The sequence below is a fragment of the Pelophylax lessonae genome (assembly GCF_965119305.1).
Source record: "Pelophylax lessonae genome assembly, chromosome: 9".
Taxonomy (NCBI): Eukaryota; Metazoa; Chordata; class Amphibia; order Anura; family Ranidae; genus Pelophylax; species Pelophylax lessonae.
The window spans coordinates 265,117,963-265,140,815 of NC_138776.1; the positions used below are offsets into that span (position 1 = coordinate 265,117,963).

General features: G+C 46.1%; 2 protein-coding genes across 2 annotated transcripts in view; one reads left to right on the forward strand and one right to left on the reverse strand.

Moving 5' to 3' along the window:
- Positions 1-22,853, reverse strand: part of LOC309562750 (uncharacterized protein) — a 253,710-nt gene that overhangs the window by 123,325 nt on the left and 107,532 nt on the right. The gene's annotated exons all lie outside the window — the stretch shown is intronic.
- The window catches only part of LOC309564444 (uncharacterized protein), a gene marked incomplete at both ends in the record, with an annotated part of 110,381 nt that overhangs the window by 26,904 nt on the left and 60,624 nt on the right, over positions 1-22,853 (forward strand). The window contains 3 exons of the mRNA XM_082269074.1: positions 761-890; positions 1,612-2,999; positions 13,995-15,547. Of these exons, the coding sequence (XP_082125200.1) occupies positions 761-890; positions 1,612-2,999; positions 13,995-15,547 (3,071 nt within the window). The remainder of the gene's footprint in view (positions 1-760; positions 891-1,611; positions 3,000-13,994; positions 15,548-22,853) is intronic.

Below are 22,853 nucleotides of genomic sequence, written 5' to 3' on the forward strand. Positions count from 1 at the left end.
TGAGGAACAATCACTGATAGTATCATTAGGATCTGTACATTATCTGCATTGTTACCATTGATGTCACTTTTATTATATATTCAGAGTGGAAACCTGAGAGATTCTAAAGTTATAATTAAAGAAGAGATAAAAGAGGAGGATGATGAGGATGTGGTGATGGAGAAGTCGAAGTTAATAAAAGGACACAAAGATCTGTACCAGGACACCATGGTGGAGTCATTCAGCTACAGAAACCCACCAGAGAGATGTCCCCGTCCTCTGTATTCCCGGGATTCCACACAGGTAAGTCACACCATCCCTCACCATCATCAGGTAGATAGGGAACACATATTGGTAGTTATGATTTATACGTAAGCATGTTTGTTACAATAAATGTTTTTTTATATATTTAGAGTGGAAACCTCGGAGATTATAATATTATTGTGAAAGAAGATTATAAAGAGGAGGATGAGGAGTATGGAGAGATGGAGGATTTTTCAGAAGAACCCAAGGATATAACAGAGCCACCCAATAACAGAAACCCACCAGATAGATGTCCCCGTCCTCTGTATTCCCGGGATTCCACACAGGAAGGTCACACCATCCCTCATTATCATCAGGTAGGTGGAGTTGAGGGTCGGGAACATAAAGTGATTGAACACTCTGACATGTGGAGACGATGTGTGGACTCTACAAGATGATATTTTCTATGTGATCTCACATCATAAATACTTCTATGTTACAGATGTTATTTTCTGCCTTTCTGTTGGTTTAGGGTGAAGATCTGATGAAGATGAAAGTTGAGGGTGAAGTTGAAGAGACGTATGTGAGGGATGATCAGCAATATACGGAGGAGGCTGGAATGACGAGGACATTCATAGAGGAGGACACTCCTACACAGATCAGCACAGGTGACCCATAATATATTCTTCTCTTATCTCTGCTCTGTTACTGCACACTTATTGGTCCAGAGTAGGGCGGAAGCTTAGTGATATCAGCCAATAATAGGTAAATAATGGTCCCCTCCCTGTACTGATACTCATCTTGGGATCCAGCTGGCAGTATTAGGTTGTGTGTCACTCCTAGTTACAGTAGCACAGATATGAGAACACAGATTGAACCTTTCTTAGGTTGGTCCCTCTTCTTCCAGCAGACTTATAGCTAAATGTTACCATAAAACTCTATTACCAGTCTTGTTGGGATGGAAAAGAATCCCAGAAAGAGAGAGACTTTAAAGAACTTCTCTTTCCTGGAGATAAGGCCATTCCAAGCTCTTACTAGAAGCCTAGGCCTTTCACAACCAGTTCTGTGTTGAAGATCAGGTTGTGCCGAACTAAACTCCGATCCTCCTTGGTACACCACAGGACCCAGTGCCTAGGCTCGTGGTTGTGTAAAGAGCATGGACCTCCCAGTCCCCATTGGTTTCTGCTCTTCTGACAAGGCTGTGTAAATGTAGAAGTGATCTGGGAGGAGGACCAAAGGCCCTTTGACTGAAGAGGGGGGAGAGTCCCAGGTGGTTGAGACATCCACAGAGAACATCTGCTCATTCATATCTACCTGATCCAGATGGAATCTTGATGTAAGTGAACTAACCCTCTCAGATCTATTGATGATGTTTTTATATTTTTCCAGGACACGCCATGGAGAAACCTTCAAAGGATCGTCTCACTTTATCTCCAGAATATAAATTGGAAGATGAAGACGTCATAAGAGTTTGTACAGGAGAAACGACAATGACGACAATTATGGATGGTGGACTTCACAATGTGGATAGACCATGGAATCCCTCTGACTCTGAGCAACCTCGTACTGTGAGGGATGGTTCCAGATCTCAGGAGGAAAAATGTTCCTGTCCTGAATGTGGGGAAAGTTTTAGCTCAGAATTAAGTCTTTCTATACACCAGAGATCTCACACGGGTGAGAAGCCCCATTCCTGTCCTGAGTGCGGGAAATGTTTTCTTTATAAATCGTTTCTGATCCGACATCAAAGCACTCACACAGGTGAGGAGCTACATACCTGTCCTGACTGTGGGGAATTATTTCTACGTAAATATCACCTTAGTGTACATCAGAGATCGCACACGGGTGAGAAGCTTCATTCCTGCCCTGAGTGCGGGAAATGTTTTCTTTATAAATCAACGCTGGTCAGACATCAGACAACTCACACGGAGGAGAAGCCGTTTTCCTGTCCTGAGTGCGGGAAATGTTTTTCACAGAAGGCCCATCTTTCCGCCCATGAGAAATACCACAGGAGCGAAAAACCGTATTCCTGTTCTCAGTGCGGGAAATGTTTTACACAGAAATCGTTACTTGCCAGACATGAAAGATTTCACACAGAAGAGAGGAAATATTCCTGCTCCGATTGTGGGAAACGTTTTTTGTGGAAATCTGAGCTCACCGTACATCTGAGGTCCCACACGGGGGAGAAGCCGCATTCCTGCCCTGAGTGCGGGAAATGTTATCGATTGAAATCAAACCTAGTCATACATCAGAGATCCCACACAGGAGAGAAGCCCTATTCTTGCCCTGAGTGCGGGAAATGTTTTTCAAATAGATCTATTCTCAACGTACATCTGATATGCCACACGGGCGAGAGGCCATATTCCTGCCCCGAGTGTGGGCAAAGTTTTCCACGGAAATCAGAACTTGTCATACATCAGAGATCTCATACGGCCGAGAAGCCGTATTCCTGCCTCGAGTGCGGGAAGTCGTACAAACGGAAATCGGTACTTGTCGAACATCAGCGGTCTCACACGGGGGAGAAACCGTATTGCTGCTCTGAGTGCGGGAAGTGTTATCAACAGAAATCTCAACTTGTCATACATCAGAGGTCTCACACGGGGGAGAGGCCGTATTCCTGCCCCGAGTGCGGGAAACGTTATCAACGGAAGTTTCAGCTCATCACACATCAAAGATCTCACACGGGGGAGAAGCACCCGTATTCCTGTGCTGATTGCGGGAAATGTTTTTCGCAGAAATCCAATCTTATCAGACATGAGAGGTCCCACACAAACCCCAAGGTGCAGTAGCTTTAGTGCGAGAAATGTTTTCTATATGGCTTGCTGTACATCAGAGGTCTCCCACACCTCCATTTTGTTTTTTTTTACCATGTCCCTCAGAGCAAGAGTATTGTCTTTAATGCAAAGAGCCCAGTCTTGTAGTGAATAGAGGAGTGTTTCTGTAACACCAGTGAAGTCCCCGTGTTTCTATCACACATCCTGGTGAAGACTAGAATGTTGTGGAGGCCTCTTTTTGCACCCCTGCTGATGGTGGAGAGGGAAGGTGTGAGGACATGAAGTTACATGAGTGCTGGAGTAGCTGGCTGGTGATGTCCATAGAGCTGGAAGTGACAGTCCTCAGGATAGGATGCTGAAGCAGATTGGTGCCAAAGCAGGGAACAGTCAGCCATAGGCAGATAGTGAGGGATCGAATCGCAGGCAGAGCAGGACCAAGAAGCAAGCCATGGTCGGTAACAACTGGGCAAAGCACTAGAGACAAGTTCAGTAAACAGGTCGAATTCAGAGTAACCAGATGAGCAAGGAGCAGAGAAGTCCAGGGGGAAGCCAGGTCATACCCAGGTAGGTAAATACTGTACAAGGGTTCAGCTCTCAGGACCAAGCTGAAGACCAGTCAGAAACTTCTCCCAGAGCTGGAAGTGGCAGTCCTCAGGATAGGATGCTGAAGCAGTTCGGCACCAAAGCAGGCAACAGTCAGCCATAGGCAGATAGCGAGGGACGGAATAGGCAGGCAGAGCAGGTCCAAGAAGCAGGCCAAGGTCTGTAACAACTGGGCAAAGCAGTAGAGACAAGTCCAGGAAACAGGTCGAGTTCACAGTAACCAGATGGGCAAAGAGCAAAGGCGAAGTCCAGGGGTAAGCAAATACAAGGGTTCAGCTCTTAGGACCAAGCTGAAGACCATTCAGCAACTTCTCCCAGAGCTGGAAGTGACAGTCCTCAGGATAGGATGCTGAAGCAGATTGGCACCAAAGCAGGCAACAGTCAACCATAGGCAGATAGCGAGGGACAGAATCGGCAGGCAGAGCGGGTCCAAGAAGCAGGCCAAGGTCGGTAACAACTAGGCAAACCAGTAGAAACAAGTCCAGAAAACAGGCCGAGTTCAGAGTAACCAGATGGGCAAAGAGCAGAGGAGAAGTCCAGGGGGAAGCCAGGTCATACCCAGGTAGGCAAATACAAGGGTTCAACTCTCAGGACCAAGCTGAAGACCATTCAGCAACTTCTCTCAGAGCTGGAAGTGGCAGTCCTCAGGATAGGATGCTGAAGCAGATTGGCACAATAACAAGGCAACAGTCAGCCATAGGCAGATAACGATGAATGGAATCGGCAGGCAGAGCAGGTCCAAGAAGCAGGCCAAGGTCAGTAACAACAGGGCAAAGTGGAGACAAGTCCAGTAAACAGCCCAAGTTCAGAGTAACCAGAAGAGATGTGTATTCAGGAGTCATCTGAAAGTGGATAGGGGATAGAGCATTCCAGAGGATGGGAGAGGTTCGGGAGAAGTCCTAGAGGCGAGCATGGGAAGAGGTGATGAGGGAGCTGGAGAGAAGGAGGTCCTGGGAGGAACAAAGAGAACGAGTTGGTTGGTATTTTGAGACCAGGTTAGTGATGTAGCTGGGTTCCAAGTTATGGATGGCTTTGTAAGTTATGGTTAGTAACTTGAATTCTATTCGTTGGTTGATGGTTGAGTGGCAGCCAATGGAGGGATTGGCAAAGAGGGGTAGCAGACATAGAGCGGTTTGGAAGTTGGATGAGCCTGGCAGCAGCGCTCATGGTGGACTGAAGGTGGGATAGCCTATTTAAAGGTAGGTCAATGAGAAAGGAGTTGCAGTAATCGAGACGAGAGATGATCAGGGAGTGGATTAGAAGCTTTGTGGTAGGGAGGGGCGTATCATGGAGATGTTGCGGAGGTTGAGGTTGAGTTACTTTATGAGTTTGTGTAAGGTTGTTTGGTATTGTACAGATCTTCCTATGAAATGTTATAACCTTCCACCACCATCTCTTCTCATTTCATCCTCTGGTAATGTCTGACCCCTCATCTGCTCTACCAACCCCCATTGCCTTCCCCTCCAACCCATTTAAATGACTCATTCATCCATCCCGAAAATTGCTTCCTTTAGCATCTCAGTTTTATTTTTTGAACTATTTAGTGATTTTGAATGCATAAAATAAGTTGCAGATCTGAGTATACACAATGCATAGGTTCCAAGGTACTGTGGATTGGCATCAACATTGTGATACATGCAATAAAGATATTCGAATACAAAAGCGTCTGAGGCTCCTTATTGTATCAACCCTAAGGAGTGTAGGTGGAGCATTGAATAAATAATATATTATAATTACATTATAGGAGGCATCATCCCCAAACAGCCAACTGCATTAAGAGTCATGAATAGGTGGGACTTTATAGTCCAACAGAGAAAACGCTCTCTACCGCAAGTTACCTGGAAGACCAGGAACCAGTGCTCTGGCCCAAACTCCTTTGAAATGTAGCAATATTCCTCCAATATAATGAAGCCGGCGACTCAGTAACATCCATTACCTAAATCCTTTATTGGCTACATGGCAGGATACAGCAGTAACATACCAAACGCGTTTCGTCCAAAGCTTTATTCAGAAGAATTGAAATATGCCTCCAGTAGCGAAAATCAGAATCACCTAGTCAATCCTTTAAAAATTACAATATGTTTATTACATATTACAAATCTCACATTAAAATTGGCAAAAGGCATAAACTGGGAAAAAAACATTAAAATACAATGCACTAGACACAATCGAGGGTACAACTCAGGTCACAGACTGAAAGAAAAAAAACATTAAAACACAATGCACTAGACACAATCGAGGGTACAACTCAGGTCACAGAGAAGAGTACATGTGGTCACTCAATGAAGTTGGACCAGAAATGATTTAACCTTAAACTATGTAAGGTGTTCTTTACTGTCAGAATGTTAGGGTGTGAATCTCCCTTCCACAATTGGTGGTGTCAGTTGATAATTTCAAAAACTATTAGATGGGCATCTTAGAGAACACATTATACAGGGATATGGGAAGTTGTAGACATAAATGGTTACACACACCTATACAGGTTGAACTGGATGGACCAATGTCTTTGTTCAATCTTACCAACTATGTAACTACACTGCTAAAAAAAAAAAATGAAAGGAACGATTTTTAATCGCAGTATAGCATCAATTCAGGTAAACTCCTGGGATATTGATTTGGTCAGTTAAGTAGCGGAGGGGGTTGTTATTCAGTTTCAGCTGCTTTAGTGTTAATGAGATTAACAACAGGTGCACTAGATGGGCAACAATGAGACAACCCCCAATACAGGAATTGTTTTACAGGTGGGGGCCACTAACATTTTCTTTCCCTACTAGTTTTGCATGTGGCTAGTGTCAATGTCACTACTGGTAGCATGAGGCCATACCTGGACCCTATAGAGGTTGCACAGTCAGTCCAACTCCTCCAGGATGGCACATCAATACGTCCCATTGCCAGAAGGTTTGCTGTGTCTCCCAGCACAGTCTCAAGATCATAGAGGAGATTCCAGGAGACAGGCAGTTACTCTAGGAGGGCTGGACAGGGCCGTAGAAGGTCCTTAACCCATCAGCAGGACCGGTATCTGCTCCTTTGTGCAAGGAGGAACAGGATGAGGACTGCCAGAGCCCTACAAAATGACCTCCAGCAGGACACTGGTGTGAATGTCTCTGACCAAACAATCAGAAACAGACTTTGTGAGGGTGGCCTGAGCGTCGGAAATCTTCTAGTGGATGCTGTGCTCACTGCCTGGCACTGTGGAGCTTGGCTGGTATTTGCTGTTGAACACCAGAATTAGCAGCTCCACCACTGGCACCACTGTTCTTTTCACAGATGAGAGCAGGTTCACCCTGAGCACATGTGACAGACGTGAAAGGGTCTGGAGAAGCCATGGAGAACATTATGCTGCCTGTAACAGCGTTCAGCATGACCGGTTGGGTGGTGGTCAGTGATGGTCTGGGGAGGCGTCTCCATGGAGGGACGCACAGACCTCTACAAGCTAGACAATGGCACCCTGACTGCCATTAGGTATCGGGATGAAATCCTTGGACCCATTGTCAGACCCTACGTTGGTGCAGTGGGCCCTGGGTTCCTACTGGTGCACGAAAATGCCCGGCCCAATGTGGCGAGAGAATGCAGCCAATTCCTGGAGAACTAAGGGATTGACATCATTGAATGTTCGTCTGACATAATTCCAATAGAACACCTCTGGGACATTCTGTTTCAGTCGATCCGATGGCGCCAGGTTGCACCTCAGTCTGTTTAGAAGCTCAGTGATGCCCTGGTCCAGATCTGGGAGGAAATACCCCAGGAGACCATCTATCGTCTCATTAGGAGCATGCCCCAACGTTGTTATTTAAAAAGAAAACTAAATGAAAAAAGGCCCTATTTCCTAGTTTGACCAGTGTTCATTTTACTATAGAAGGGGAAAAAAAAAAAGCTTGAGGAAAAAAGGAACTTGGCTGGCCTGCACAGTGGGGTCAGTGGGTTGAGGTTAGGACCAGTCAAGATCCTCCAACCCAAACTCACTCATCCATGTCTTTATGGACCTTGCTTTGTGCACTGGTCCAAATCATTTGGAGGGGGGATTATGGTGTGGGGTTGTTTTTCAGGGGTTGGGCTTGGCCCCTTAGTTCCAGTGAAGGGAACTCTTAAGGGGTCAGCATACAAAGACATTTTGGACCATTTCATACTCTCAGCTATGTGGGAGTTTGGGGATGACCCCTTCCTGTTCCAACATGACTGCGCACCAGTGCACAAAGCAAGGTCCAACAGGGAAGCTGTTATAGCTGCAAAGGGTAGGCAACTCAATATTGAACCCTACAGACTAAGACTGGGATGCCATTAAAGTTCATGTGCGTGTAATGGAAGGTGTCCCGATACTTTGGTAATATAGTAAAGATAGATAGCTGGGTGTTGGCAAAAATGGAAGACCTAGTGGATCATTGAGTCTGCGACAATTTTTTTGATAGTATTACAGACGGCCCCCGGGTTACAAACAAGATGGGGGACAGTAGGTTTGTTCTTAATTCGAATTTGTTTGTAAGTCGGAACAGGTACATTTTTTTAAGTGTAGCCCCAGCCAAAAGGATATTTTTTTACGTTTTTTTGGATAGCATAGGGAAGGGTTACCACCCCGGTAACATTTCTTTTGCTAAAAAAACAATATCTCTCCTACGCTTGAGTGGTATGCAGGAAGGTAAATGTTCTAGGTGTTTTTTTTTGGCACAAATGAAGTGGTCTTGCTGCCCTCCTCAGGACCAAGGGTACCCAAAAGGCACTACAAGAAAACAACAAGAGAAGGGCGCACCGACCTTGTGCATTACCACTAAAAAGTTTATTAAAATCAAAAAAGGGTAGCGTACAATATACTCACTTACATAGGATATGAACAAGCATGTAGGAAATGGGAACCGCTCGCTTCCAGAACACTTCTCTACTGCTGGATAGCGTGATGGCGTCCTCAAAACCTGGTGTGTCTTACGCGTTTCGTGATGCTCACTTTTTCTGCTTTTAGGACGTCAACTTCATGGACATGTTCACTTGCTGCCTAATATATCCCACAGCCCTTTAGATGCCATTGTAACCAGATGATCAATGTTATTCACTTAACCTGTCAGGGATCATAATGTTATGGCTGATCGGTGTATGGGGGATTGATCCCCTCTATATGTCCTAATAACCTGATGAGTGATAGGAAAGTCAAAATGTTACAGTTGTCACTAGAACAGGAAGTGAGGGGGAAATATTCCATTGAGGACAACTGATTTCTTCTCCCTTCCAGTTGTCTCTCGGGACAGGAAAGGACGGGAAATATCTCCAATAAGACTAGATGGCGATAAAAGGTCAGAAAAGTTATGGCTGATCGATGTATAGTACATACACACACAGCGTAATGCTGGCCATACACGCACAGAATTTCGGCCGTTTGCAGACTAAAAGATTATTCGTTGGTCGAAAGCGATTCGGCCACTAACTTACAGAATAAACTCTTTTACATAATCGTTTTCATGATCATAATGATTGTTCGATAACATGCGCAATACGAGTCAGATATATTATTTTCGTTTCAATTTTACCATACACGTAAAAACTTTCGTAGAAACGATAAAAGTTTTCGCTATTGATCCATCGACATTAGCCGGGCACACGATCGAAATCGTCGGTAAACTTGTGTTCACTAACGGCCCGATTTTCGAACGATCTTTCCTAAAACGACCATTTTCAGCCGAAATTCTGTGTGTGTATGGCCAGCATTAGGCCATGTGTCCAGGGCTGCAGTTCCTCTGAGCTCCACAATGTGGTTATATCACTTATCCTGGAACAGGAAGTCTCTATGGAAGACAGGAAGTGATGTCAGGTACAGGCAGGAAGTGGTGTCAGGTATATATAGGAAGTTCCCGAGGAGAGGTGAGTCAAGAGATTAGAGAGGAGACATTGCCGAAACAGGCAGGCAAGAAGTTAATAAGATATTAATTTTTTATTTATCTCTTTATCCAAACGTATTCTATGGCATTTTGTTGGTGGGTTGGACAGAGCCTTAAAGTGCATCTACGACCCATAAGAATTAGATGTGGAAGGATTAGAACCCTTCTGTCATGTCCTTTTAGCTGTCTGTGTCCCCGTTAGGAAGATCGATCCTCTCAATTTGTCCTAGTGGTCATTATCTCCGGGACAGAAAGCGGCGGCAAGTCTAATGCCTCGTACACATGCAACGATTATCGGCCGACCGATCGTCCGACTTTTGTCCAGAGTGGTGTCTTGTTGGTTGGAATGTGCCTAGACTGCACACGAATTTTCTCGGCCAACAAAAATCTACTTCAGAAGGGATGTCATGTGCTGGTTTACTTTCCGTGTGTTTTTTCTTCTCTGATCATGCCCAGTCTTGCTCATCAGATTTTTGTCTGCCGAAATCTGTACTGACTGACGGAAAATCGGCCGTTGTGTTGACGGCCAACAAAAATTTTATAGCCTGCACACCAGATTTTTTTCGACCGAAAAGTCAGAGTCGGTTGTCGGAAGCATCATACTAACAAGCCCAAAATCGGCCGATCGGACGTTGGCTGAAAATTCCCGGCCAATAATCGATGCGTGTGTACGAGGCATAAATTGTTACAAATGTCACCAGAACAGTAAGGGGGAAATATTTCAGTGAGGACACCAATTCCTTTACTTTGAAGAGATTTCTTCTCACTTCCTGTTGTCTTTCTGGGACAGGAAGTGAAGGGAAGGAGCAATGAGACACAAATCGATGGGGATAAAAAAAAAAACCCGATAGCTTTTTACTTTAGATACAATTTAGAATGTGAAAGTCTTAATTTTTTAAGCTTTGGTTAGGAAGTAGGGATGAGCTTCAGGTCAACCATGACTTTGACCCAAACTCAAGTCATTCACAGTTCACCAATAGGGCCAATTAACGAGATTTTTTGCCCCCATAGGAACCAATTACCAAGAATGCCTTTCCTGGCCTTTGATCTGTAAGCAGGTGGCTTAGAAGGACCATTCATGGTGGTTTTCTTACGTGCCAAACCCCTCACAATTTTAGGTTCCCAGCATCCTTTATGATGCGTTTTATTGTGCGGCCCGCTAAATGAACCCAAGCCGATTTTCTCATCCTTATTAAAACAATATTTCTAGTGACTTTTGATGAAGATCAAAAAACAACGCACAGTGCAGATTAAATGTGTCCCTCACTAACATCAACCCTCATATTATCCCCTATACATTATCATCCTAATATTGTATAACCAGTACAGTTCAGGTAATTCCCCATTATCCATCTACAGAGAAACCTGCATAGATCACAAGACTACATCAATGAAGATGGAGGAGTACCGGAGTCCCATGACTGAGAGGATACTAAACCTCAACCTGGAGATCATCTACCTGCTGACCGGAGAGGTGAGGAGGATTCTGGGAGGTCACATGACATCACTCTTATCCCTATTAATAAAACACAGACCTGACCGGAGAGGTGAGGGGGATTCTGGGAGGTCACATGACATTACTCTTATCTCTATTAATAAAACACAGACCTGACCGGAGAGGTGAGGAGGATTCTGGGAGGTCACATGACATCACTCTTATCTCTATTAATAAAACACAGACCTGACCAGAGAGGTGAGGAGGATTCTGGGAGGTCACATGACATCACTCTTATCTCTATTAATAAAACACAGACCTGACCGGAGAGGTGAGGAGGATTCTGGGATTCTAACATGATATTCCTATTGGTTCCTCAATACAGAGATTTCCTCTTCTGAAGTCAGGTGATCATATGACCATCACAGTGCCTCCATGTGACTCCCTAAAACCTGAGAGACACAACATGGAGAAGATTCTAGAAGTCACCAAGAAGATGATGGAGCTGCTGACAGGAGAGGTGAGCGGTGCTGGGAATTCTGGGACATTATCCAGTAACAGACAAGGGATGTGTCTGGATGGTGACTGTATCATTGTGTGTGTCAGGTTCCTATAAGGTGTCAGGATGTCACTGTCTATTTCTCCATGGAGGAGTGGGAGTATTTAGAAGGACACAAGGATCTCTACAAGGACGTCATGATGGAGAATCAGCCGCCCCTCACATCACCGGGTAAGAGGAGACTTTATTGTAAAGGAGAGAGCAGTACGGAGGCTCCACCTTGATCCCCCATCATCTGATAAACACATGCTGGCAGTGTTATTAATTATTATACAGGATTTATATAACGCCAACAGTTTGCGCATCGCGTGAGAAAATGAAGGTAGAAATTACAGTTACAATACAATTTGGTACAAAGAGATTTAGAGGGCCCTGCTCATTAGAGCTTACAATCTAAGAAGGAGGGTCAATTGATACAAAAGGTAATAGCTGTGGGGATGAGCGGATAGAGTGAAACATTGTATTATTTAGAAGCCAGATAAGCTTCTTTAAAGAGAAGGGTTTTCAGGGACCATCTAAAGATGGATAGATTAGAGGACAGTCGGGCAGATTGGGGTAGAGAGATCCAAAGGATGGGAGAAGCTCTGGAGAAATCCTGGAGGCAAGCGTGGGAGGAGGTGACAAGGGAGCTAGAGATCAGGAGGTCTTGGGAGGACCGAAGAGAGCGGCTTGGTTAATATTTTGAGATTAGATTATGGGTGGAGCTGTGGGCCAAGTTGTGAATGGCGTTGTAAACTATTATTAGCACTTTGTATTTTATTCCTTGGGTTAGTGAAAGCCAGTGGAGGGATTGGCAGAGAGGGCTGGAGGACAGTGAATGGAAGCTAGTGGAGGGATTGGTTGAGAGGGGTGGAGGAGACTGAATGGAGGCCAGTGGAGGGATTGGTAGAGAGGTTTGGAGGACACTGAATGGAGGCCAGTGGAGGGATTGGCAGAGAGGGGTGGAGGACACTGAATGGAAGCCAGTGGAGGGATGGGCAGAAAGGTTGGAGGACACTGAATGGAGGCCAGTGGAGAGATTGCCAGACAGAGATGGAGGACACTGAATGGAAGCCAGTGGAGGGATTGGCAGAGAGGTTTGGAGGACACTGAATGGAGGCCAGTGGAGAGATTGGCAGAGAGAGATGGAGGACACTGAATGGAAGCCAGTGGAGGGATTGGCAGAGAGGTTTGGAGGACACTGAATGGAGGCCAGTGGAGGGATTGGCAGAGAGGCATAGAGAACACTGAATAGAGGCCAGTGGAGGGAGGAGGGATTGGCAGAGAGAGTAGAGGACACTGAATGGAAGCCAGTGGAGGGATTGGCAGAGAGGGGTAGAGGACACTAAATGGAAGCCAGTGGAGGGATTGGAAGAGAAGGGTGGAGGACACTGAATGGAGGCCAGTGGAGGGATTGGCAGAGAGGGATGGAGGACACTGAATGGAGGCCAGTGGACGGATTGGCAGAGAGGGGAGGAGGACACTGAATGGAAGCCAGTGGAGGGATTGGCAGAGAGGGGTGGAGGACACTGAATGGAAGCCAGTGGAGGGATTGGCAGAGAGGGGAGGAGGACACTGAATGGAAGCCAGTGGAGGGATTGGCAGAGAGGGGTGGAGGACACTAAATGGAAGCCAGTGGAGGGATTGGCAGAGAGGGGTGGAGGACACTGAATGGAAGCCAGTGGAGGAATTGGCAGAGAGGGGTGGAGGACACATGAATGGAGGCCAGTGGAGGGATTGGCAGAGAGGGGTAGAGGACACTGAACGGCTGGTAAGGTGGATGAGTCTGGTAGCAGCATTCATGATGGACTGAAGGGGGTAGTCTGTGTAAAGGTAATCCAATGAGGAGGAAGTTGCAGTAGTCGAGGTGAGAGATGACCGGGGAGTGAATTGGAAGCTTGGTGGTGTCGTTGGTTGGGGCGTATTCTAGAGACGTTGCGGAGGTTAAGGTGGCATGATTTGGACAGAGATTGGTTGTGGGCCTGAAAGGACAGTGTTACCCCTTGCACCCTGACATGTGTGGAAGGACTGATGTTTGTTCCATTGATCTTGACAGAGAAATCACGGGAAGGGACACGTGGGGGAGGAAACATTATGAGTTCAGTTTTCGATAGGAAGGGGTGTGACATCCAGGCTGATATGTCTGTTAGTAAATAAGTGGTGCGGGAGGAGACTGATGGGATGAGCTGAGGGGGTAGAGAGATAGATTTGGGTGTCCTCAGCATAGAAATGGTTGTGGAAGCCATGGTAGGCTATCAGCTGACCCAGATGAATGAGGTCGTGTTTCACTCCTAGATACAGTAGAAATTATGTATTTGTGTGGCAGAGGTGAGAAAATATTAGAACTGGATGGCCAAAATACAAATCTTGCGGCAATTTGAACTCCTCTATGACTAAGCCAAGTGGGCCGGGTGGCGAAACGCGTTGGGTGGGATTGAGATAGACTGAGGCTGCTGTCATCTCTTTGATGAACGTGATTGCTCGGTGTCTCCTTTATCTTGATGGAAGTGAACTAACCCTCTCAGATCTATTGATGATGTTTTTATATTTTTCCAGGACACGCCATGGAGAAACCCTCAAAGGATCGTCTCACTTTATCTCCAGGGTGTAAAATGGAAGATGAGGACATCACAGGAGATTGTGGAGGAGAAAAGACAATGAGCTCAACTATGGATGGTGGAATTCACAGTGTGGATAGACCATGGAATCCCTCTGACTCTGAGCAACCTCGTACTGAGGGGGATGGTGCTGGAATTCAGGGGGAGGAGACCTTTTCCTGCCCTGAGTGCGGGAAATGTTTTAGCTCTGAATTAGGTCGTACTGTACATCAGAGATCTCACACGGTTGAGGAGCTTCATTCCTGTCCTGAGTGCGGAGAATCTTTTTCACGGAAGTATCTTCTCACCGTACATCAGAAGTCACACGCGGGTGAGAAGCTTCATTCCTGTCCTGAGTGCGGGAAATGTTTTCTTTATGAATCAGAACTGGTCACACATCAGAAATCTCACACGGGTGAGAAGCCGTATGCCTGTGCCGAATGCGGGAAATGTTTTTCGCGGAAGTCCAATCTTTCTGCGCATCAGAGATCACGCACGGGTGGGGAGCCGCATTCCTGTCCTGAGTGTGGGAAGCGTTTTTCAAAGCAGTGCGATCTTTCCGTACATCAGAGATCACACGCGGTTCAGAATAAATATTCCTGTGCCGTGTGCGGAGAAAGTTTTTTCTTTAAATCGGAACAGGTCAGACATCACAGATCTCACAAGGGTGAGAAGCCGTTTTCCTGCCCCGAGTGCGGGAAATGTTTCACAGAGAAGTGCAAACTTTCTGCACACCAGAGATTACACACGGGGGAAAAGTCTCATTTCTGTCCTGAGTGCGGGAAATGTTTTCTTTATAAATCGGAACTGGTCGCACATCAGAGATCTCACATAGGGGAGAAGCCGTATTCCTGTTCTGAGTGCGGGAAACTTTTTTCAAAGAAAAGCTATTTTTCTGCACATCAGAGATTGCACACGGGCGAGAAGCTTCATTCCTGTTCTGAGTGCGGGAAATCTTTTCCTTATGAATCAGATCTGGTCACACATCAGAGATCCCACACAGGGGAGAAGCCGTATTCCTGCCCTGAGTGCGGGAAATGTTTTACACAGAAGTCTACGCTTAACAAACACCAGATAACACACCCAACCCTCGAGAAGGTTCATTCCTGTCCTGAGTGCGGGAAAGGTTTTTTTTATAAGTCAGAACTGGCCACACATGAGAGATCTCACATGGGGGAAAAACCGCATTCCTGTTCTGAGTGCGGGAAATGTTTTTCATGGAAGTACAGTCTTCATGAGCATCAGCGATGCCACACGGGAGAAAAGCCATTTAACTGTTCGGAGTGCGGGAAATGTTTTTCAAAGAAAAGCAATTTTTGGAAACATCAGAGATTGCACAGGGGTGAGAGGCCTCATTCCTGCGCTGAGTGCGGGAAATGTTTTCCTTCTAAATCGGAACTAATCAGACATCAGAGATCTCACACGGGTGAGAAGCCGTTTTCCTGTCCTGAGTGCGGAAAATGCTTTACACAGAAGTGTTATCTTATCAAACATCAGAAAGCCCACACAACCCCCGAGGAGTATTAGTGTCCCGAGTGCGGGAAATGTTGTTCACAGAAGTCCGATCTTCTCAAATATCAGAGAACCCACACAACCCTTGAGGTGTATTAGTGTCCTGAGTGCGGAGAGGAGAGAGAAGGACGGGGTATCACTGCTGGTTGGGTCCCTCTAGGAGAGAGAAGGAGGAGGTGTCACTGCTGGTTGGGTCCCTCTAGGGGAGAGAAGGAGGAGGTGTCACTGCTGGTTGGGTCCCTCTAGGGGAGAGAAGGAGGAGGTGTCACTGCTGGTTGGGTCCCTCTAGGGGAGAGAAGGAGGAGGTGTCACTGCTGGTTGGGTCCCTCTAGGAGAGAGAAGGAGGAGGTGTCACTGCTGGTTGGGTCCCTCTAGGAGAGAGAAGGATGGGGTGTCTCTGCTGGTTGGGTCCCTCTAGGAGAGAGAAGGAGGGGGTGTCTCTGCTGGTTGGGTCCCTCTAGGAGAGAGAAGAAGGGGGTGTCACTGCTGGTTGGGTCCCTCTAGGAGAGAGAAGGAGGGGGTATCACTGCTGGTTGGGTCCCTCTAGGAGAGAGGAGGAGAGGGTGTCACTGCTGGTTGGGTACACATCCCATGAGGCATTGTAAAACTCTGACATTCACAGACATGACTAGGCATTGATGTAGTAATTCATGCAAAAGGAGCCCTGTAATAATATATCCTTTTTTTTATTGGTCGTATGTAATATTCTAGTTTTCGGAGATACTGAATTTTGGGGTGTCACTATCTGTAAGCCATAATCGTCAAAATTAAAAGAAAGAAAGAAAAGCTTGAAATATATTGTTATTTTTTTCTGTTTCCAACACAGCAAGTGTAACGGAACCTCGACCCCACAATGTGCTTGTGTGCTTCCGTCAGAATACCGCTTCCTTCGATCTTGAACATAGATATCAGATATTCTAGCCGCTCTCCATACAAAACTAGCCAAGAATAGCTTGTATAAGATCTGGAACATTTATTGAACAAATTCACACCGAATATATACCCCCACCAGGTCAGGTGCCTGATTACATTATCATATGCAGATAAAACTGTGCACAGAAATATAATTACCATATCTAAGGAACAACCAACACAAACAATATTCTACTTTCCCATGAGAAACTAATAGATGGGACTAATTTAATTAACTTGAGCTAATTAACTAGCCATCATCGAGCTCATGAAGTACAATACACATTGTTATAAGTGTAAACATCCCCACAGTAGACAATAGGTGAGTTAATCAGCACAATCAACAATGTGTGGAAGACAGGTGGGTTGAGCTGATGACATTAGCATCTGCCATGGGTCTGACTGTGCAGAGCAGTCCCCTATTGGCAAAAGGCAGCTAGGCCTTTAACATGGATCCTAGGCCTAGAATCCCAGAGTCTGTATGTCTTGGGGAAGATGTGGACTTGAATCCAGCTAGGCAATAGGCAGCCAGGCCTTTATCATGGATCCTAGGCCTAGAGTCCCAGAGTCGGTGTGTCTTGGGGAAGATGTGGACTTGAATCCAGCTAGGCAATAGGCAGCAAGGCCTTTATCATGGATGTTAGGCCTAGAGTCCCAGAGGCCTACTATGGCTTACACTAGCTGTAAGCCATAATCCTCAAAATTAAAAGAAAGAAAAGCTTGAAATATATTGTTATTTTTTTCTGTTTCCAACACAGCAAGTGTAACGGAACCTCGACCCCACAATGTGCTTGCGTGCTTCCATCAGAATACCGCTTCCTTCGATCTTGAACATAGATATCAGATATTCTAGCCGCCCCCATACAAAACTAGCCGAGAATAGCTTGTATAAGATCTGGAACATTTATTGAACAAACTCACACCGAATATATACCGCCACCAGGTCAGGTGCCTCATTACATTATCATATGCAGATGAAATTGTATACAGAAATATAATTACCATATCTAAGGAACAACCAACACAAACAATATTCTAATTTCCCATGAGAAACTAATAAATGGGACTAATTTAATTAACTTGAGCTAATTAACTAGCCATCATCAAGCTCATGGAGTACAATACACATTGTTATAAGTGTAAACATCCCCACAGTAGACAATAGGTGAGTTAATCAGCACAATCAACAATGTGTGGAAGACAGTTGGGTTGAGCTGATGACATTAGCATCTGCCATGGGTCTGACTGTGCAGAGCAGTCCCCTATTGGCAATAGGCAGCTAGGCCTTTAACATGGATCCTAGGCCTAGAGTCCCAGAGTCTGTGTGTCTTGGGGAAGATGTGGACTTGAATCCAACTAGGCAATAGGCAGCCAGGCCTTTATCATGGATCCTAGGCCTAGCGTCCCAGAGTCTGTGTTTCTTGGGGAAGATGTGGACTTGACTCATGCTAGGCAATAGGCAGCTAGGCCTTTATCATGGATCCTAGGCCTACAGGCCCAGAGTCTGTGTTTCTTGGGGAAGATGTGGACTTGACTCATGCTGGCAATAGGCAGCTAGGCCTTTATCATGGATCCTAGGCCTAGAGTCTGAGTCTGTGTGTCTTGGGGAAGATGTGGACTTGAATCCAACTAGGCAATAGGCAGCTAGGCCTTTACCATGGATCCTAGGCTTAGAGTTCCAGAGTCTGTGTGTCTTGGGGAAGATGTGGACTTGAATCATGCTAGGCAATAGGCAGCCAGGCCTTTACCATGGATCCTAGGCTTAGAGTTCCAGAGTCTGTGTGTCTTTGCAAAGATGTGGACTTGAATCCAGCCAGAAAATAGGCAGCCAGGCCTTTAACATGGATCCTAGGCCTAGAGTCCCAGAGTCTGTGTGTCTTGAGGAGATGTGGACTTGAATCAAAAGTAACATTACTCCAAGGGTCCCCCCCCAGCATACACCCCACAAAAAGCAGTGTTCCTTTACAAGCCAGGGCCCATAGTCAGTAGGCAAGAGACTAGCCTGCTGTCCCCTCCAAAAGCCCCTATCCCGAGTGAGTTTGTCACAGCAAGTAAGACACATAAGGTATGATTTTATTCTTGTATACCGCGCTTTAATGTTTTTGGTTTCCGCCATATAATTGTTGGCACCAGTACTGTGTAGAGTTGGTAATTAAAGCTCTGAAACGCGTAGCCAAGCCCATCTACTTCAGTGTGCTTATTTCTAGCGGAGCCTAGTCCAGAAGCCTTAGGTCACCTATTCTTCATCTGAGGTTCTAGTGGCATCTCAGGTCTAGACTTCAAAGCACGACAACGTGAAAAAGTTCCTATGTTACTTCCCATCTCTGCTACTCCTCACTTTCATGTTGGGGACAACCGCAGTCCGCATTCTCTAGACCCAAGGTAGCACTCCATGGCAGCCTGTGTGTCAGGGAAGAAGTAAGCCCACATAGTTATGTGCAGACGGAGCATGTCTGTTAGTCAACGGAGAAAGTCTATTAGCCAAATCTATGGACAGAGAATTCCTGTTCACATGACTCGTTCACGCCCACCACTAAGAGGCGCCAAATGGGCTATATAAACACCTCTGCTGCACTAGGACCTTGCCTTATGGTCTACAGCGTTCTGCTTTCTGCTACCTGTTCCTGGTGTTTAAACTCTGTTGCTGTCCTGATCCGTCTGACCACGCTTGTACTCTGCCTGAACTGACCCCTGGCTTGCTCTTTGACAACGTCTCTGCTTTTCCCCCCCTGTCCACCTGTTGCCATTGCCAACTCCAGCCTGAACCGGACTACTCTGCTGCCTTCTGCTCTGTTCCTGATGTGCCCGCTAGTTACTGACCCGGCTTGCCTGATCCTGCTGTGTGCCATACTTATATCTGCTGTCTGCTACCTGCCAGCCTGCCAAGTGTCTGCTGCCTGTGACCTGTCAGCCTGCTAAGCATCTGCTGCCTGTGACCAGCCAGTCTGCCAAGTACCTGCTGTCTGCCATTCGCCAGACTGCCAAGTACCTGCTGCCCTACGTCACGATCCAGTCTGCATCCAAGTACGCACAGACCTCACACCTGCAGCCTTCACCATCTGAACTTCTAGGCACTCGTTCCACTCCAGGCTTCCGTGCCTCCTGTGTAGATTATCAGGGGTACCAGGCCGGAGGTGTAAGAGATCACCTTCCTCTCCATGTCAGGCTCCATCTCCAAGAACGTGACACAGTGTCTTCAAGGATAGAGCCTTGCAGCTTACCAACCTTTTTACCTCAGAGGAACCGTTGAAGTACTTTTCAGATCTCAGGGAACCCTGGCTTAAACCAATTCATTGGTGGCCAGTGAAAAAAAAAACGCCTCTTCCATTGGTGGTTAGTTGGAAGAATGTAACTTTTACAATGGTTGCCAGAATACAACCTCCACAGACAGGTAAAAGATCATTGGCTTGTAACTGGCTCTACTAAGTGGCTTTGGCCCTGGAACATAAAATGGAGGTCAATCAGCTACACGTTGAGGAACACCTATCAAACTCTGGATGAACTCTGGGTGAGATGGCTGTCCTAGAACCTGGGGTGAGACAGGTGTTACAGTTGTATCCTTACACGGCAAACGCCCAGGAGGTAAGACCATATGGCAGAAACTAACATAGAAGAATAACGGTAGTAAAAAGGCCAAGTGGTCCATAATCTGCCCCATTTTTTTTGTGTCTGGGTAGATCTTTGTTTGTCCTAAGCATGTCTGAATCCACTTACGCACTGGCACACACCCTCATCCCGGGTTGTCGCCAAATGGCCTTTATAAGGGAGTTGGCTGCCTCCAGAGATTGCTGGTTGATCTTCGGCTCTCCTGTGTGCTTGTTGCTGTGAACCTGGAATGCTGTAGATTCCCCATTACCGACTCAGCTTGCTCCTGGACCTGTCTTAAGCCTGCCTCATAGTTTGATCCTGGCTTGCTTATTCTGCTCTCCTGTGTTTGACTTTGGCTTGCCTTCCTGACCACGCTTATCTACGTCCACACCTGTTACCTTTTTTGAACTGGCTTCTCCGCTGGCTTTCACTTTGCCTGAAACCAGCTACTTGCCATGAGCGCCACCTGCCTCCAGTCACTGCTTCAGTGCCTTGGCTGACTACCTGGACATCTTGTCTGACAATTCTACAGTCGGAACATCTTCGCAAGCAGGTCCCAGCAGGCCGCCTGTGCTTCTATGAGCCTAGCACCTACTGTTCTCACCTTCAGGGGTGCCTGGAGCTTAGCTGCAAGGGAAGCCTCTCATGGGGTCGCCACCTTCTCTTCAATCCAAACCCGAACACACAGCTATTTATTTTTGTACTATACCAGTGGTCCTCAACCCTGGCCTACAGGGCCCACTAACAGGCCAGGTTTGCAAGATAACTGAAATACATCCCAGGTGATATAATTTGCTGCTCAGTGATTGCAGTACTCTAGTCTGCATCTCCCCAAGGTAATACCTAAAATCTGGCCTGTTAGTGGGCCCTGTAGGCCAGGGTTGAGGACCACTGCATACACTATAGCATTGTAAAAGATCTGGGACACCGTTGGGTGCCCCAAAGAGAGTAGTAATGCCCCCCAACCCCCTCCTCTCCAAGTGTGGCAGGGAGGCCGCACTGGCCCCCTAGAGCATGGGGAGCCACAGTCTGGTCTGAATAATGTGTCTGAGTTTCAGGCAAACTGATACCCAGACACATGATTCAAAACCCACACTGTTTAGATGAATCCCAAACAGGTGGCAACCCTACCCTCTCACCATTTGGCCTCCAACCAGGTAAGTGATACCAGCAGGGCCCCAAAAATCTGCTGATTGGCCAGACATTAAACCTTCTTCAGAATGATAATTAAGCACGCCATCCTGGAGGAACGATCACACAACAAGTAGCTAAGTGATACACAATGTTCTTAGAGAACCCTGTCAGACTCACAGCTAAGCTCGCTAAAGCTCTCCGCACAGTCGCTGAAATACAAAAAGAAAAATTCTACATCCCTGGATACATATAAAGATATACAGTACATACACACACAGCACAAGGCCATTTTCATAGTACTGTACGAGACATTTCTCGAAACTGCAGTTCCTCTGAGCTCCACAAGGTGGTGATCTCACTTCTACCCAGACAGGAAGTCTCTATGGAAGACAGGAAGTGATGTCAGCTACAGACAAGAGGTGATGTCATGTATAAATAAGAAGTTCCAGGTGAGAGGTCGGGAGGAACTAGAGAGGAGGCATTGCTCGAACTGGCAGCAGAGGAGGTAATAAGGGTATTATTTTCTATTTAACCCCTCTAGTTGAATCACCTTCTATGACCAGCAGACACGACTATGTCTATAGAAATATTTTTGTATAACTCGCAATCTTAAGCCTTCATCTGAAGCACCTGTGGTGGATCCTCACGTTGTCCATCAGACATCCACAGTTGCACTGATCTGGATTTGGACCAGAACAGTCCTCAGATATATCGACTGCCTTCCCAATTTGGTATATGTCCTGCCGAAGCAAGGACATTAATGTGCGCACACTGAAATGACCAAACTCTGACAGTCGTCAAAATAGTTCATTCTGATTTTATTAGTTCCTCTTTTGCTCTTATAAAGACTGAGGAAAGTCATAAACAGGAAATAGTCATATATAATACGTATAAGGTGGTGATTGGATGATTGGAGTATCTATGTGTCTATGTCTTTCTTCCAGGACATCAAGAGGTCTTATTTTGGGTGTTGTCTCCATGTTCAATCGCCATCTTGCTTCTCCGAAAAGAGGGGTGATCTAATTGCATTTTGAGTAAGGTAGTGAATCTCAGCAGTAACGTATCTACATATATACATGAGGTATGCACCATAAGGTGAAATAGGCATTTCACTAATATAACCAGTATTACATCCATTACAGTTTCCCCCCTTGAAATGTCTATTTCAATCTGTCCCTATTACTACTAGAGCACCTATTCACCTGGCCCATACTCCACCGGAACTTTTTTTTTTTTTTTTTTTTTTTTTTTTTGGAGGCTGTATATAGAGAAGAGCAGTAACTAGCTCACTATCCCCCTCGATACAGCTTGGAGAGGGCAGTCAGGTGCTATCTATCCCTATAACCCTATTGAACTGTGAAATAATGAATAGGGGTCACTATAGAGGGATGAAGGGTTTGTCCTCTTCCATCATAAGGAGGTCTTCTTCCTCTATTAGTACTGTTACACCTACCTGGGCGAGCACCTTCTGCCACCCACTCATCCAGCTACAATACTGAGATCAAGGGTCTGTTCTTCTTCCACTTAAGAGACTCAAAACCACCTGATCCCTGGCTCCGAATTCATCGGGGACCCCCCTTGGGACCCCTATTCATGTACACATGAGGGTCAAAGCTTCCAGAGGGAGCTGTTCGCTTCCTCCTGTGTGTGGGTACTAGGTCAGTGTATTTATCAGGAGTA